Source organism: Lutjanus erythropterus, chromosome 1 (assembly GCF_056507025.1).
Source record: "Lutjanus erythropterus isolate fLutEry1 chromosome 1, fLutEry1.hap2, whole genome shotgun sequence".
In the NCBI taxonomy this organism is placed as follows: Eukaryota; Metazoa; Chordata; class Actinopteri; order Lutjaniformes; family Lutjanidae; genus Lutjanus; species Lutjanus erythropterus.
Genome location: NC_139317.1, coordinates 22,617,763 through 22,636,627, shown reverse-complemented (window position 1 = coordinate 22,636,627; position 18,865 = coordinate 22,617,763). Strand labels below are relative to the sequence as shown.

Genomic DNA, 18,865 nt, shown 5'->3' with positions numbered 1-18,865 from the left:
TAGTTTCCATGTGGATATAAAGGATCCTCAGTTACAGACAAATGCAGGGTGTCTTTAGACAAATCAAATGATTTGATGTTCTTAAAGAGCAGGAGGACCACGTACAGAAAAGACAGGTCAGCCAGCATCATATACACATAAAAGAAAAAACAAAGAATCAGCTGTCAGACACACAGAAATCCAGAGGCTCTGCTACACTGAGCACATTAAACTCCTGCAGATATGAGAATTAGCACATGGAGGGTGAACATGGTCAAACCCTTCTTCTCAATGGCTACATTTTAAGATTTTTTCCCTTTGTGCTGAACCATTTAATGAGCCCCTATTCTCCTTCTCAGCTGCAGAAATATGCTAATTCTCTACCTGCACAATGTAATTTGACGTAGCCTACATTCATCTAGGTTTCTGCAAGTCTGTTTACTTCCTTTCACCACTATAGTGTATAGTATGGTGTATAGTATTCATTGTCTTTGCTTACAAACTTTGAGCATTTTGACATCAGTGTCTTAGATGTGAAAATATCAGGAGAGGAGAAAGAGGGAAGTGGGACATCAGAGAAGCAGTGGAGAGAAACAGCATGTAGAGCCAGAATATTTTCCATTTCGAGTTGATTCTTTGAGCAGTAGAGAGATGAACCAAGACATTTGTTGGGTTTTATTCTATTTGCTTGAATGAAGATGATGTTGCGAGCTAACATTGCTCATGGTTATCTAAGACACCCAGGTGTCAGGTGCTCTAAAACACTATATACAAAATAAACAGTGAATAGCCTATTATTAAAAAAAAAAGTAGCAAGCTAACTGTGAAAAGTGAAGTAACTAATTTAAGGATGAAAATTCACGAGGTTTGTAGGCAAAGGTAATGTTACTGTAGCGTTGATGGGAAGTAAACAGATGTGCACCTCATAAAATGGATATACATCACACTACATCACATGAGTGTAAGCAGACAACAGAGAATGGGTATGTGACATCACCGGCGAGTCAGACATTTTTGGAGGATACCAACCATAACCTTTACACTGTCAGTGCTATTGTCTTTCCCAGGATGATGAAGTCATGACCCGCCCTACTCTGACATGGATTGGCTTACTGATATTCTTACACTTACCTTATCCAATCACACTCCAGACTAGACCCAGAACAACAAAGGGAATGATTACTAGCCAATCAGAGTCAGAGCTGGATGGATCAGAATTTTGCCACCCTAGAAAAAAAAAAATTCCACACTGTCACCACCATGGTCACCACCCATTTAGCTATGTGGTCTCAACCCGTTCACCATGGTCAGTAAACACTATTATAAAGTGGACTATAAGAGCCAACCAATGAACCATTAGAACAAAATTCAATCATGAGATTACTTTTCATTCTTTCCATTACATAGAGACACTGAATGTTTTGGGTGGCAGCTGTAAGAAGGGGATGACATTTGTATTTGTAAGCATAGCTTTAGTTACTGATCAAGCAATTTTACACAAGTTTGTGGTGTATTTAATGTTAATTTAATGCTCCTCTGCGTGTTCTCTCTCTCCCCCTCTCTTTGTGAATGTAAATTAATTGTCAGATCCTGTGTTGTTACGTTAAGTAGTCTTACTGACAATCAGGGCACAAAATTAGCTCCTGCCACCAGCTAAATACTGGTAAATAAATATTAAAGCGGCTGATAGATTTGTTTCATTCAACAGCCAAAAAAGCCTATGGTAAGGTGTTAGACTCTTTCTGCTTATTAGTAAGGACAAAGGACTGATATCATTGACTAACTTCAATTTTGTGACATATAGCTTCTTTTCACCTGTCAATGTATTTGTCTTTAGCCAAACTTAAATGATTTCAGTTAATGAACAATTAACTGATGACAAATCAGTGGTGACAGTTCCAGATGGCAGCTACTACTGCTATCCTCCAAAAATGGTGGCACTGCCCCATAGTGTTCCACAATTCAAGTTCCCCATAGACGCAGACATCTCTGACCTGGACACTCACAATTAGTGGTTAGTCTCCTCAGGCCACAGAAAGAGCACCTATAGTGAGGCAACTGCAATGCAAACATGCCTCAAAGTACAAGTTAAGTTCATGATCAACACTAAAATTTACAGTTCTGTAGAAAATGACTACTTTGTCTCACCAGGTTAAAGGGCTGCAGGTCTTCATGTTCCTTTTGGGATCTGCTGTAATTACTCTGCCTGGCTGTGTTCCCCTGCTTAGGTCTAATTGCAGCATATGAGATGAGAGCAGCCTTATCTCTGCATCCTGTGTGTCTCATAGTGAGCTGGACCTGAGCCAGACCTATAACATGACCCCGCCACACCTTGATTTCCCGTGGAGAGCAGACGCGTTGTCTCTATCTCGCGGCTTTATCCAGTATTGCAGCAAGGAATCTTCCCCTTCAGATCTGATCGGAACTGTGAAAGTGCACGACTGAAAAATAAGCAACTCTCAGAGATTCTGCGCTTCAGCTAAAGGGGAAGAATTTACACATCAAGTGCACAGTGTTTTGGTCCGTGTGGCGCAAATAAGTCGCGGTTTGGACAGAAATAGGTTATCACACTTTGCGTCCTGATCTATGGAAGTGGTCCGGTCAGATCCACTTTCACAGTGAATCAGTGCGCAGCGGGGACGCGTGCAGCAGGGGCGGCTGTCAGTCCTCACCATCCCTCTCATTGGCTGCAGCAGGATGCTCGGTGTCTCTCCTGCTTCCTTGATCCTCAAATGCAACTGGAGCCGACGGAGGTTTGCATTGGAACGAGAGAGGGAACCTTCACCTGTAGATATTTGACATTAACCTGCGTTTCACCGTCGCCAAAAAAATCCCCACGCAGCACTTTTCTGCGCTTCGGATATCGCATCGCTGCACAGTCGCTGGAAATAACTTCATTATTCCGGATTTTTTGCGGGCGCCTGTCGCCCTGTCCTCCGGTTTAACGGGATCCTGCAGGCTGTATGGAGGGATGTCGGCATGGCTTGCACCAGGAGAACCAAAACTTTGGTGTCCACATGCGTGATCCTGAGCGGCATGACCAACATTGTGTGCCTGCTCTATGTCGGATGGGTCACTAATTACATCGCCAACATTTACATCAAAGTGCCGATGCCGATACCGGAGAGAAAGTTAGAGGGGGACAAGAGAGGGGACACTATCCGGATCATGGAGAGGCTCGATCGGCTGGAGAACGTGGTCAACCAACACATACAAGGTAAAAAGCCTCCATCACCTCACCTGCACCCACACCTACCTCCACCGGAAGAAAGTTTTAATCGCTTTACTTTGATTTCACAAGAACAAGGTGTGATACAGCAGGAACTTCTCTTGTCTGCTAAAAATCAGATTATTTAGAGGAGGTGAGAGAGGACAAAGGGCTGTAAGGATTAAAACAGTGAGGCTGTAGCCTAACTGACTCTGGCATTACATGTACAAGAGCTAAATAATGAGTTACAAGTGAGCTGCACTATACATCCTATAATTCTGCACAGATTGAGTTATTTGCACAATAAAACAGGGTAGCAGAAATACACCAACGAGAGAAAGAAAAGAAGCAAACTGTGCAGGTGAAGCAAAATAAAAGCCCCAGAGGCTTATAGAAGGAATCGCCCCTCATTAAGCATTATACAAAGCATATTCAAAAGACTTGTAATCCGCTAAAGTAAGCCAACCAGCAACCACAGGATCAAAGAGCAAAGTGAGCAACATAAATCAAGCAAAAACTCACATGAAATAAGGTAGTGGGATTATGTAGGAAACAATATGTTTAAGGCTGCTAATATTACTATAAACTTACAGTTTAAAGTATATAGCATTGATCTCTTGATTACAGGCAGTGAAATAATCTCATGTTTCATTCATCAATACAGTTAAACACATGCTTGTGCCATTATTAAGGTTTGCCCGACCGATATATCAGTCGACCGATATTATCAGCCCGATATTGGCCTATCACACCTACATCGGTTTGTTATATTGGTTGTGTCATTGGCGTATGTTGCCCAATATGTGCCTGTACAAAAACCTTTTTTAACAGAACAAAATGCATATTGCTTTTATTTGTTAGCTGTATAGGTAGCATTTTATGTATACTAGATCCTGAAAGTTCAATGCTCTGATATCTGCGATGATTTTAATGATAAAATGTCACTTTCTTAGTATGATGTGACACTGACACCATGTCACTGAAACTGAAACAAATACCAATCATGGTATGATGTGCTGTTTTTGGTGTGCCATTACTGTATGTATTGCACCTAAAAATGTTGAAAGCTTGAACATCTACAACTACCTTTGTGTCTTTTGTCCCAGATTTAATGTGCCCCTCTGACAAAACAAAAGTTGTCTAGGACTGCCGCTGCCTGATATAATTTTGGACAAAAAAGTTGATCAAACTGCAAAATACCCTGCGTCTGTTACATATCATTGTCACAAGTGTTCACCACTTTTGAGGCATCGTTGCAAAAATGTGTGTTCATGTATATATTTTATTTTTTGGAATATTATATTCTGTATAATAATATCAATGAAGGAAATTTTTCTGCTCCATAATATAGATATCGGCATAGGCCCCAAAAATCCAGTATCGCTCAGGTCCTAGTTTGAATGTTGGTTAGGCTGAGACCTGCTGTATATTCTTTAGAAAGGTGCACATTATGAAGCTCTTCATATCTTGAACTGCACTCCGCCTGAAAATGCAGTGTGACACAACATTATGCATCCTTATTGAGAGCCAAAAAAGTGTTTAGTGCTGGCAGCAGAAAAAGTCTACATTAAAATACAGTTACAACACAGTGTATTATTCAGTTTCCATGCCGGAGTATGTCTGACTCCGACTGTGGAGAAATTGCTAAGAGAATTGTCTGATCTGTCGGCCCATTCATCCTTCAGTTGCTTCTTATTTTATCAAACTTAATTGGGAAAATTTATGAAACTGTTGAGATCTAATTCTCTGCTCCTTATGCATTATTTAACTCCAACTTGTTCCTTACTTTGAGGAATGTCTGGAATCCCTTTTTCTCAAATTCCTTCAAGCCTGTTCCTCCTCTCCTGGTGTACAGTTACTTCACACTTGATCACACACAGTTAATTTCTCCCTCCACTCTGTGTCTTTAAAACAAGCTATTCTTGTCATCACAGGGGGGCTCGTTTTGGGCAGATCCCAATTTGAAATGGCACAGAGCTGGTGCACAAGTGAAATGCAGACAGAAATCTACTCATGCCGCTGTGAGCAATAAAGGCTCTGTGCTAAGCTTGGGTAAACATTCCTCCTGGAGGCAGGTCTCCATTTCAGCTTGGCACCCATAGGCATCTGTGGGGTGGAGTTTTGTTCAGGTGCCCCCAGTGACTTACCTCCAAAGTACATGTTTCAACTATTTCTGGTATTCTGACAGAAATGATAATTTCATACTAGATTTGTGTGGAAAAACAAGTCTGGGGGAAACTTCTATTGTGATTTCCCACTTCAGCAAGCCTTATCTAAAATTAAAAACACTTATCAAAAAAATGCTCATAAAATCAGGGCTGTAGTCAAACAAAGAAAATCTTGGGCAACTGACAAAATGAAAAGTAACAGCAGTGATTGTCTGATCAATGAGAATTTGGTCAGACAGGACCATATCAAACAATCAACCAGAAGGTATCAGCCCTAATAAACACATATAAAGTTTAGAAAGTAAAAACTGAATCTGAAAAGCTTATTTTTTTCCCCAGGCTCTTAAAAATAAACAGTCAGACCACACAGTCTATATCTCAGCACTTGAACTAGTTTTAAGGAAAAGTTTGACATTTTGGGAAATATACTTACTCACTTTTTTTGTCCAAAGTTAGATGATCATTCTAATTTTCGTTCTGTAAGTGAAGCTACATAAAATAATGGAAACAGGGGAAAACAGCTGGTCTGGCTCTGTCCAAAGGTTAATAAGAAATCTATCTGCAGCACCTCTAAAGCTCACTTATTAACACATCATATCTCAGAAGTTGTGCGACCCGTCCAAGAAATCGTCCCACACACAACGCCCCGTAAAACCATAACATGTTGTTTTTACATTTTCATATATATTCATGCATTTTTACATTTTACAAATTTGTGATTATTACCCCTTCAAATTTTAAGTATTGTGAAAACTGTATGTGATTACTGTGCTTTGAAATTTTCAAATCGATGAGAGATTTTCAATATAAAACTCTGAAAGATGATTTCTGTGAGTGAGTGAGTGAATATCATTACTTTTTAAAAATATTTTCAGCACATTTTAATAATATAGCAACAGTACTGATAACTGTGATAATTTTGGTCAATATAATTGTGATATGAAATTTTCATACTGTTTCATCTCGAGGGCACAGTCAGCACAGTTTGCACTTTCTCCAGTCTTTGTGGTAAGCTAAGCTAAGTGGCTGTAGGGCAGGTGAACTGCGAACTAAATTTAACCACTACTGTGAGAAGAAACAGTATCTTAAATCTTGATGTAGTTTTGCAGTGAAAGACAAGCCAGACACATGCTGTCTTTTACCCTGAAGCCCAACACTGTGTGGCATCGAAGACTTAAAAAAAAAAAAAAGGATAAAGCACAGCTGATTTAAAAGGCGTCAGGTTTGCCTTCATTGAGTGAAATCATGCAGTCTGTGACTTTGTGCATTTTCAGTCAGAAGCTGAGATGCTTGTCAACATAGAAACAGATCATCCTCAGATCAAAACTGTGATGTTTATTTCAACTTCGGCGAGATCTGCTGCCTTCGATCAGAACCGTGAGTTTTGTGACCCGTTGTGTTCCTAGTAAAGACACAAGAGTGGCATCAATCTTCTAATCTCACTGTCAGAAAGAAAATTGACATCCTTTAAGAAGTAGATGTGGCTCCTTATCTTTTTATGACACTTTTAAATCTAGGGCAGTGATTCAGTAATTAGTTTAAAAAAAAAAAAATCCCTTTTACTTGCACTCATTGTCTCATGAGCTCATGCAGCCAGCGTCATTACTGGTTGCTGTAGCTATTTGTCCTCTTTTCAATTTGTGAACCTGTTTGCAGATCCCCAACATAAACTGCAGGGACATGACAGTGATCACGTTAATACCAACAATATGTCTCTGTGCTTGTCATTTTTAGAGTTTGGGAGCACAGTGGCACCATCGTTGACAGCAGAATCTGTTGGGGCTAACACTGGAGGAGACTGTTGATGTCATACATTTGCAACAATAAAAACTGCTCCAACAAAATGACCTGTCACTTTAAGTACGAGCCATATTGTCTGGCTTTGCCTGATAATTGCTCTGAATGCATTTGCTGCAAATATAGACCTATAATCCGAGTGGCCGACGGCGTCAACAGCCACTGAGCTTCAGGCAGAGCCAGAGAGTCATTAATGCACTTTCGACATCTATAAAAATACATTTTCTTCCTATATCATCCTGTGAGAGAAATGTAGAAGCTGTATATTCTGCCTCCTGCCCTCTTTAGTTCCACGCTGTGACTTGCACGCTTAGAGCGTCCTGGTGCAATATTCCCAAAGCCACATGCACTTAGTGTTAGTGTGCTGTGAGACCAGTATGAGCCCCCACACCACAGCGCATTACTGAAACATTTACTGCAGCTGAGTCACTACGGACAGTCAAAAGAGATGTCTCTGGTGTCAGCTTCCCACTCAGAGAGGAGACAGAAATATTCCACCACTCCAACTATGTGATGAAGTTAAGTGGCCTGTTACCAGGACAAAGCAACGTGGCAACAGCACATAAACCAGCTGAACTCTTTCTCTGTATTATGCACAGTCAGCCGAAGAGAATTTATTGGGAAGTTGGACTGGACAGGTTCACACACGCCCACCATGAGGGCTGTTAGCTGCACTCTTTTCCTCATAGTACAAAAACCACCGGCAACAGTGAACAGAAAGACCTATAGAAAACCTGGACAGGTTACATTACAAAATCTCTCATATCTTTATGTTTGCATACTTGTCACATTAAGTAGTCTAATTGTGCTTTTGTACAGCTATGTTACAGCGATCCAGTGACAGCAAGAACAAAAACAGCAAAGACTAAGGATCATGCACTGGGCAACAGAGATTAGCCAACCAACAGAAATTTTAAAAATGTCTCTGGGTCAGGAAACAGTTGCATGTATCAGTGAGAATGTCCATAATAGAGTTCTTGAAAACTGACTTGGGAATGAAATTTTCCAGTTTTAGTGTTTTTTTGCAGATCGTTCCAGTCTTTGGCTGCAGCAGCTCGGAATGATGACTGACCAAGTGTAGTATTTGTTTTGGGGACTTTCAACAGAATACGGTGAGCAGAATGAGTGTTATAGGCAGCAGGAGCAGTTTGCAGTAAGCGACACAAGTAAGGAGGAAATGGTCCAAGGACGGTTTTGTATATAAGCATAAACCAGTGAATATTATGCCGTGCAGGGATTGCCAGTGGACAGAGAAGTAGAGAGTGCAGTGGTGTGTTTGAAAAGGGGCATTTATAGCAAACCAGACAGCAGAGTGATGGCGAACATCAAGTGTCTGGAGCAAGCTGATTTGTAAATAACATCACCATAATTTAACATGGGAAGGTTTAGTTTAGCGGAAGTAGTGCAAGTATTCTGCATAAAAACCCTAACTTAGATATGACGTTGGTCTATGAAATGTCAAAAAAAAATAGTGGAAAAAATGTGTGATGTCTTGTAATCTACTTGGTTTGTCCAACTAACAACCCAGAACCTGAAAATATATAATTTAACAATTTTACCGATTTTGCTCAAATAATTGCTGAAACAATTAGTCCCTTCAGTTTAATAGTTTGTACTATATTTTAAAAGCTAAAATGAACAAATCTACACATGTAATCCTGATAATAATGATATTGTCAATGTAGGATTTATATGAAGTAGTTAGAAAAAAAAATAAAGTGATTGAACAGTGTAAGACGTGTATGAATGCATGGTATGACAGACATGCTGTTTCAACAGAGGCCCGCTTTAATGGGATGTTGTTCATGAAGAGGCAGCTTGTTTCGTGGCTTGCTTCGACCTCTGAGGACATGTATTACCAGCATGTAGTCTGACTGAATGGCCATGAGGCCTGCGAGAGCTCATCATTAACACAGCGCTGATTTAGCTGCAAATGGTAGCGATAGTTCCCAAGATGGCTTCAAGCAAATCCACCCGTCAAGTCAATTGAGTGGCACAGTAAATCAGCTATGCTCAGAGGACAGTTGTATTTGGGTATTTATCTGATGTGATGTTCCACAGCGACAGTGATTGCAGGAGTAGAATAAATGAGTGAAAGCACATGTGTATGCATGGATGGGTGCAGGTGTTTGTGTGCATGCTTGTGCATGCAGGCGATGGTATGCAGCTCCAGAGAGTACAAGTTACACTCACACTTACTTCCAGTGCCTTTTAAGTGCTCGGTCCTGTGGGAGAAGAAACAGTTAAAAGACTCTTTTGATACAGTTTTAGAAGAAGGGAGCCTTGTTTCTTATAACAAAAACTACAACATTTTAAATATTCTTCTTTCTTTTTACTATGATATTGAATGATGATGTGATGTAATAAGATATAGGATGTCTAAATGGGTGTCATAGAAGTATTCAAATAAGTTATGAAAGCAAAATCAGATCATTGATGCAAATATCTCCACTATTGACAGAAAAAGGTGAAAATCTCGTTTTTTAAAATGGTCTTCATGTGCAGATATCAACAGTATTTGCTTCCAGTGTTAACTGGGCTTCTTCTTCTGCAACAAATTTTCATTTGGCAAATCAGGAGCTCATTTTCTTTCTTTTTTTTTTATGTTTCTGAAAGATGCAGCATGAAGAGAGATTTATTTCTCGGTGATGATTAAATGTCTCGTAATGGGTTTTTTGTAATCTTGTAAAAAAAAAATCATTACGTAAGCCTGTTCATGTGTTGTGTTGACAGGGAATATTTACTCCTAAAAAGAGAAATTAGGGATGCCCTTCTCCAGTTGTTAATTAATTGGGTCTTACATCAAATAGTGGCACTACACAATCAGTCAGAAGACTCCTGTTAGTGGGCAGGAACTGAGCGGCTCATTAAGGCTGATGAGGGGCAGGTGTGCTGGCAGGTGATGATCAGGTGACTGGGGAACGACAGGAACAGCTGAGGACTGCTGCCTGGTGCAGAGTGAAAACTGAAGTGACAGGACAGGTTAGGACTGTCAGGAGGTATATTGAGACTATGACAATTAGTTGACGGATAGTTGATTAATAATTCACTATCTTCGGCTGTGCACAGTCCCCAAAAAGCATGTAAAAGTCCGGCAACCATCTCCAGTTCTAAGGCAGCACTTTAGACAAGGGCACTGACAGGAGAAATTTAACCTAACATACATACTGGTAGTGGGAGAACTGGAGCAAATGTACCAGCTAGCTGGGATTAGCTGAGTCCATGGCTGGTTGATGTTTTTTTTGGGGGGAGTGATTTTTGTCATTTTATTTAGCTTATTTAATGGTGTACATGAGTGAGTCTCACAGTACACACCCACTGAGCTGAAGGATGAGTGAAGAAGAAAAGAGCCTGCACGGCCAGAATAGTTTCACATCTGACAACTACGGCTGGTGATTGTTGGAGCTGTAGAAAGACTAAAGAAGATGGTTTTGGTTTTGGAGTTTTAATTTTGGAGTTTTAATTTGTTTTTCTGTCGAGCTTGAATGAAGTTTATTATGATGAGTTAACACGGCAAATAAGCGAGGCAGCTCAGAAGATGTTTGGTTGAATTTGTCTGTGTATGTATTGTGTATGTAATGTGGCAATTGCTAGTTGATGGGAAAATTTTAACATATTGCCCAACCCCACTATATATCCTGTATGTGATGGAACAGTGGCATTAGAATATGCCAGAGGTCACCAAGGGAAGAAGATGATTGCAAGTTAGTAAACACAAAAGTTAACAATGCAGGATTTCAAATACTAGTTTGCTTGAGAGAAAAAAAATACTTTTGTACATTTATTAGACCTCAAAGATTCATACAATGCAGTTTGGTGAGTAACACTGAATGTAAAAGCTTCTTTAGGGACCTGTTAATTTAGTGTGTGAGCATGCTAACATTTGCTAAGTATCACAAAACATGAAGCTAAGGCTGATGGGAATATCTTTAATTTTGGCTCAATTTCAAGATGTAACCTACTGAGTGTTGTATTTTCCAGTTGAAAAATAAACTTATCAGTGTTTTCTGGCGGACAAACTAAGTTTCTAAATTACTGTAAACATGGCATTGGCGTTGGTTTACTGCCATTTCACAAGACATATCGACATACATAGATCTGTGACAAGCTAATATTGGCCATTATCAGTTAATATCCAATGCCTGATTAATCAGTCTGGCTCTGCTGTAAAAAATATTTGTTGAGGGAATATTTTAGTCTTGCTAGGTTGGCAGAATTTCATGAGTTATTCAGTAAGCAGCCAGGTACAGTAGGACACTAGGCACATTTAGAGACAGAGCTGTGTGCTTATAATAGCTCAACCCCCTTAAAGGTTTTTGTGAATTCATCACTGTAGAGTGATGCTTCTCAGGCCCTGGCATCCGTTGAAGTGGAGTTAAGAAAGGAGGCTTTACTGTTCTTCATAATTGATAAATACGAAATTAATGTGACCATGGTCTTTATAAACATTCTGCTGCAGATTTATTACGAGTCTGATTCATCTGTCAACACTTGTAGTTGGGAGCCTGGAGGCAGAGAGGCAGACGGTGTGAGAGAGAGAGTCTGGGGTGAGGAGTGGAGATACTAAACAGAATAACCCCCAGATTCTGGGTGGTAATTCAAATAAATCGAGAAGTTATTGAAATACAGGGATATGAATGCACTGGAGAATATTTGGTAATGAAAACAATTAATTATTTGCACTCCAGAGGGCAAAATCATCACGAAGAGAATAAATTAGACGTGTAAAAGCCTCTTACAAGAGTTTCGATTCAAAGGTCGTCCCCTGACAATTTCTACTAAATAGATCAGTTCACTATTGCAAATGTTCTCAGAGTAGTTTTTCCCCCACGGATTTTCTGCAGCCACAAGAAAAATATGAAAACAACATTTGTAAGTCAGACTGAAATGGTTTAGCTGTGACTGTATGAGATTTTACACCAAGTTTTCAACAAGCCATTTATCTGTTTACATTGAAAAAACAATGTAATATTCATATGATCTTCAGTGCTTGGAGTCAGTAAAATAAAGATTATAAATGTAATTTACAACTGAATTAAATGTATAGTTGGGATTACTTAAAGCGGGGTTGAATAAGGTACTTATCCATTGTCAGTTTATTAGCTACAGTACATGCCGGTCCCCAGTTTTGCCAACTTTGCTCCCCTGTATTCTGCAGAGTAAAATGACTGTTTTTGCCAAAAGAGTCTGGTTGGTTTGCAGAGGACAATATTGGCTCATGTAACAGCAATTTCCAATCAGAAAAGTCTGACGGAAAAGTAAAGCAATGAAATACTGTGAATATAACTCACTGATATTGATGGTTTTAGGCGGCTGAACTACCTTCTGCTGCTGACTCTGTCCGCAGCAGTTCATTACTTAGCTTCCTACACCATTTCTCTGCTGCAGCGCCTCTTCAAATAATCCTAAACTACCGCTTTAAATTATTCTTTGACCAGTAAGGGACAAAATGTCTCAAAACACAATACATCTTTCAGCTGACTCGGGGGAACGTGAGCATCCCACTCCATGTCCACGTCCAAGTCCATTTTTTTCCCAGGTTTGTTCTGTGAGAAAAAATATCTGGCTCATTAGCTTGCTAAATGCTCGACTTTTTAACCCTGACTCCTAAGAGTTATGACACGTTCATTAGTGAGATTTAGAGGTGTTGGCAGATAGATTTTGTGTGGATAGAGCCAGACTACCAGCGTATTCCAGTGTTTGTTCTAAGCTAAGATAACCGGCTGCATTGGCAAAATGTCAAAATCATCCTTCAAAATCTAACTGTCTTTGGACAGTCCTTTAATTATTTATATAAAAAAAAAAGGCACCCAGAAAGAAAGTGAATCAGCGTATTTCTCAAAATGTTAAACTATTCCTTTTCTTGTACAAATCCACCATTTGTAAGAAAATGACAATTAAAAAAATCCACCATTCTTTCCTCTTAATTATATGATTCTCCCTTTAATTCTCCTTTGGACCTTTGAGAAGCCACGTCTCAAAGCTGCATTATCATATAACCTCAGTAAAGGCAGCAGCTGTACGGATAAACTGACTGTTGCTTCATGCTTTCCAGATTTGTCAGTTATCTTTTTTCTCACTCGTCCTCCGCACTTTCCTTGCACAGGTTTCAAATCCACTGAATAGGTTTTGGTAGTGAAATTTATTTTCCTATTGGGGCTGCAAGATAGGGTAATAAATATTTTTTGCAATTATATTGGCAAATATTGTGTTTGCAGTTAGTGGAAATGATCATTTTTGCATCACTTTTTAATCTTCACTCGAAAAAAAACTATTAAAATCATGATGATGTGACATTTGTTGGGGTCTGTAACAAACAAACATGTTTTCTTTCATATGAAGCACAAGATTTGTAGGCTAGAGCATCTCAACAGCACTACAGTACTTTGTTATAAAGCTGTTTTGGCACACAGTTTTCCCTTCTCAAAAAAAAAGCAACTTCTGTAATTTGGACATTGAACTTGGCCATGTTGTGGTTTCGATAACATTTTGATTAATTGTGCTGCCCTGTTGCCTATTTTTGGGATGAAACTGCTGATAATATTTCAGTACTGCAGACGTTCTGACACTGAAATCTGTAAATGTGACCACTTCTATGCCAAAAATCAAAGGAGCGATCAGTAAATAGTGTATTAAGCATTTCTTTCAGAGATTTATGCCAGTTATGATGAAAGTCTGAAAGGGCATTTAATTAAATGGACTTTTAAAAATATTAAAAGCAAATGGATGAATTAAACAAGTAAACATAGCCACAACACATAAACAATATTAATAATATATATTTCTGCTTGTGTGGAATTAAATCACACTGGTTAACAGCTGCCCATATTGTAATATTGATCAGTGCTGTGATATAGATGTAGACTTACTGTGTTATATTTATTGCACTGGATGAGTGAGCTCACCAGCCAATATTGTATTTGCAATAAATTGTTTAGACTTTAAATTATTAGGCTGATAATTCAGCAAATTGATCCTAAAGATATAAAAGTCAATGCCAACCAACGTCACTTTACTGCCAAACACATCAGAATTCCTATATGAGTCTTAATGGAAGTGGGAAGTGATGACATCATATACAACAACACAATGTGTTTTGTCATCTGTCAATAAGGGCCGTAACTAACAATCATTTTCATTATTCACTAATCTTCAGATCTTTTTTTTTATTAATCTAGAATTCAAACAGGATAAGGCAAAGCAACAAATCCTCACATTTGAGAAGCTGTAACGATGTAATATTTAGAATCTTTGCTCAAAAGAATACAATTAAAAATAATAACTGATAAATAATTGATTGATTATCGGAGTAACTGATGATTCAGTTTTCTACTGATTGACTCATTTCATCTCTAAAACAGTGCTAAAAAAAAAGTGAGGCAAATAGTTAAGAAACTGGGCCGTGTTTGATGATAACGATCGTCCTTAGAAATTAAAAGGGTTTCCTGAGAACATTTCTATGAATGCTCTAAAAAGCAGCACATGGACACTGTTAATGGCTTCCTCACATCATGTGTCTGTGCTGCTGAAGATGATGATGAATACACTTGCATGTTTAACTGTCTGTAAGTCGTGCTGTACATTAAAAATACATCTATCATGCGTTATAAAGGACACAAAGAAATGTTTAAAGCTTGAGTTTTTCAGTATGAAAATGAAGCTGTGTGTGTCGCATAGTTAAGAACATCAGTGTTCAAGATAAAAGTATAAACTTTTAACTTAATAAACTTGATAAAAAATGAATAAATACAAGAAAAAAAACTCTACAGTAATTAATTAAAAAAAAAAATTAAATTAAAAAATTAAAATTAAAATTAATCTACAGTAATTTCTAAGCATTCCTTCAGTTCTTCAGTTCTTTTGTGAAACAAACCTCAAGGTTAAAAAGGTTAGTAAAATTAATTTCATCATCATCTTAGCCCAAAGATGCCTTCAGGGAAACCAAGGCTCTGGTTTGAGCTGCTGCTGTTGCGTTTGGAGTCTGTCTGGCTGTTTGTACTCACCCACCATCAGCCAGCTGCCAGCTGCTTGGATTTGCCTTCCTGAACCATGTGGACCACCGTGCCACATGCCAAATTTGTAATGTGCAGTTCATGTGTGCAGTCAGCACACAAAGCCGATCTGTTCACATCCCCGAAATCTCAATAAATTCAGTGAAATTCTACTAACTAACTAATCTCTTAAACCAGACTGGTTGTTAACAGAAATTTTTTTTTTTCATACCTCAGACCGATGCTGCATTTTTCTCTCTCAGCAGATCTTTCTGTCCATAAGACAGTGGACTTCAGTCAGTATTCGATTTGTCTTTATGGAGTCAGCTGTTGATAATGTGATGTTATGATGAGGGAGGCTGGAGATGGATTACAGGGCGAGACTCGATGAGACAGGAGTGAATTACCATGGCCTCAAAACAAGATTCATCAAAGCTAACTGTAATTTAGATCTTCTGTCAAAATATATTTTCCCAAACTTCACTCACCATTAATCCACCGCTGATGTGGAAGAAACTCCCACTGTAGTTACAGGCCACAAAGTACAGCATTTCAGATCCAGGGTGAAAAAAAATTAGGCGTGGGTGTTAGGTTTCTCCGATTAAAATGGCTGTTGCGGAGGAACTTTCAAACCTCAGTTGTCCAAATGTCCTTGAACGCATCGTCAATGTAAATTTTCTTCTCTACAATTTATCTCACTTAGGCTCTGTTCACTCAGGACAAGTATTACATGGGCTCCTCCTGTGATTTATAATAATTACACAGGTTGTCTGTGTTCTTCATCCAATGTGAATCTGCTGTGTTTGTAATCTGTATTTATATCTCTAGAGGAGGTCAGGTGATCATAACATTACATGTAATAAACAGTGATGTTTAGCCCGTATAGAGTACATATATATTGATAGTCCTTGCACTATACCACTAATAATTACAGTCCGATTAATTACTGTTTTCACAGTGGACTTGTTAATCTTCTCATCCCATCCACATTCACTGCAAATTTGAATTTTTTTTATAGAATCTACAGAAAATCTGCAAAATAAATTAATGCACATGTCCATCCTCTGTCATGTAAATATTAGGAGTTTGTTAGGGAAGATAAGCAGTGTGTTACTTCTCCAGTCAGGTGGTATTACAGCCTCCTCATCACCCCACACTGTCTGCTGCTACTCCGGGTCGCTTTATGTGAAGCAAAAGCTTCAGTGGATGTTTAAGTCAAACCGTTCATGTGCTTTCTTCAGTTTTCCAGCATTTCCACTTTCAAATTGAAAATACTCAAAAAACAGGCAGACAGAAAAGCACTGTTGTCCCACCACTAAACTGCTCTGATCAGAGACGAATCCCGCACGACGCCGCATGTTTATTTCTCCAGAAGCTCAGGCTCTGCCCTAAGCTCTCTTCTCCAGAGCTGCCCAGGACTAAGAAGCTGCCTGTGGGCGAGCAGCAGCTCTGTTCCTCTGCTCCGCCTGGTTGTCCCCACACAACACTCTGCAAAGCCCTGCGATATACACAAATTTTTTGCCCAAGTTGAATATCTTCAAGTCTGCTAATTCGCATCATTTGCACCATGTGCGGTGCAAATACAAAGACATTCACATCTACTCTCGTCTTTGCTCATCTTTGTCTGTTTGGCTCATGATCCAAGTCTGTCTTCCTCACCACCGGCTTCCCTTTTATACAGCTATATTTTTTTTTATCGTTGCTCTTCACAGATCAAGGTATTTTTCCTTGCAAATTTGTCCTACACAAATAGAAAATTCACACTAATCATATCCCCTCCCATTATTTGCAAAATCCTCTGTCAAAATGCAAGAAAGACAGAAGCACTCTTCAGTGCTGACATGCAGAGCGTTTCAGATCACAAGCAAAATGTAAAAAATGTGGGACAGAAAAGGTGCAAAAAGTTTTGTTTTTACTCATTTGAGCTTTGGGCAGATATTGTATAATCATTAATTATGTTGTTTTTAGCTTTTTTAAAGGCCTGTCTAAAGTCATTCCTGCTGAAAGGTCACAGAATTTAGTCATATCCCACATTTGCATATTTCACATTTATATACAGTACAATATATTGTAATGCTTGAGTTGTTGTCATGGTATATTATTTATAGGCCTAAATGTCTAGTATGTGAAGTCACATACTTAGAAACATGTTGAATCGTCACTAACTCTTCAGATATTCATATAATCCTCTCTGCAAACTTCAACCTTGGTCTTTGACTTTCAACATTAAATAGTTACCTTACTTTTTTGTTTTCATCTCAGAGTGAGATGCCTGAGTAAATGGGAAATAATAAATGACTAGTTTCACCTAAGCTTTGGTTTACATGAGACTCTAACCACTAAACTCTCAATGTGTCTTTTTCTAAGATGAGTTAACAGGTGAAGGAATCTTCTTTCAGGCTGTTTTCAATGACGACGTACAGAAAACAAAAGCTGATAGAAAAGACCAAATAAAGATTTGATTAGAAGCATACAGAAGATTGGAGCATTGCTTAATGAATATGCAGTGATAATCATCTTTATTTGACATCCTTTCAAGAAGATTTACAAAGCGGAAATAAGTTTGGTACATTTCTTTTATTAAAAACACACTTTTTCATTACTTGGGTCAAAGTTTTAAACTGTTATTTAGGTCTTATATTAATGATTATGAACTGTGTATATAAAAAAGGTGGCACTTGAGGAAATGATCATAATGATGAAAGTTTCTCTTTGTTTTGTCCTTACTGAAGCATCCAAAATGAGATTCACCTCCTGTCCTCCTGAGGTTTTTATGTCTCTGTTTGAGTTTAAATCACTGAGAACTTTAGATCATGTGGATGAAATGACGAGGCTGTAAAAGTGTTTTATTCCCAAATTCTCGAACAGCTCAACCTTTTCCGCACGGGATAAGATTTAAGACTCCGCTCGGTGGCTGTCAAAGAGCATCTTAGTCTCTGGTGAGAACAAGTTCCCGCATGACTCAGCTGTCGTCTGCTGTCTCTGACACATGTGAGTGTCAGATGCCTCATGGTCATGACAAACTAAGTGAAGCTGAGTAGTCTGTCTTTTTACTTGTTAAGAACTCGCTGACTGTGGTGTGTAGATGTGTTATGTAGAGGTGAAAAGATTAGCTGATTAATCCATCACTGAGCAGAGAGAAAATTAATCTGCAACAATTTTGAAAATCGAAGTGACGAGTTAAAAAAAAAATGCTAAACAAGTGGATCTTGGATTGTTGTTTGGACAAAACAAGCAATCAATATTTAAAATAATTGGAACTTACAGCGTTGGTGTAATTGTTTCAATCAGACAGATTGTTTTTCTCCTAAAAACTCAACTGTCTTTTGTTCGTGTTGCACCTTGAAATATAAGACATTAAAAGCACATTTACCTGTCAGCTTTCTATATTTTTGCTACTTCTACAAAACAAACAACAACAAAAAATCCTATTAAAACACCTCATTCATAAGACAAGCATGGTTTTAGTGTTGCAGTCTAAAATCTGATTGTTCATTTTTTATTGATTTATTTGCACATTTTGAATTAACATTATTAAAAAAAGATTTCATATGTACTCAGACAATCCCATATATACAAACTCATTCTTACCTACATATAGTCTTATACATGAATTTAAAGTATTTAAAACATTTAAAAGGAGAAGAAAGAAACATAAAGCTCATACAAAGACCCCTTCTAAAAACTCTGATTAACAGATTTACATTAAATGAAAATAATGA

General features: G+C 38.4%; 1 protein-coding gene across 1 annotated transcript in view; it reads left to right on the top strand.

Annotated features, from left to right (window-relative positions):
• The first annotated feature begins 2,406 nt into the window (after positions 1-2,406).
• The window catches only part of galnt18b (UDP-N-acetyl-alpha-D-galactosamine:polypeptide N-acetylgalactosaminyltransferase 18b), a 109,526-nt gene continuing 93,067 nt past the window's right edge, over positions 2,407-18,865 (top strand). Inside the window, exon 1 of the mRNA XM_084717027.1 lies at positions 2,407-3,196. Within this exon, the coding sequence (XP_084573153.1) occupies positions 2,959-3,196 (238 nt within the window). The 5' untranslated portion in view covers positions 2,407-2,958. The remainder of the gene's footprint in view (positions 3,197-18,865) is intronic.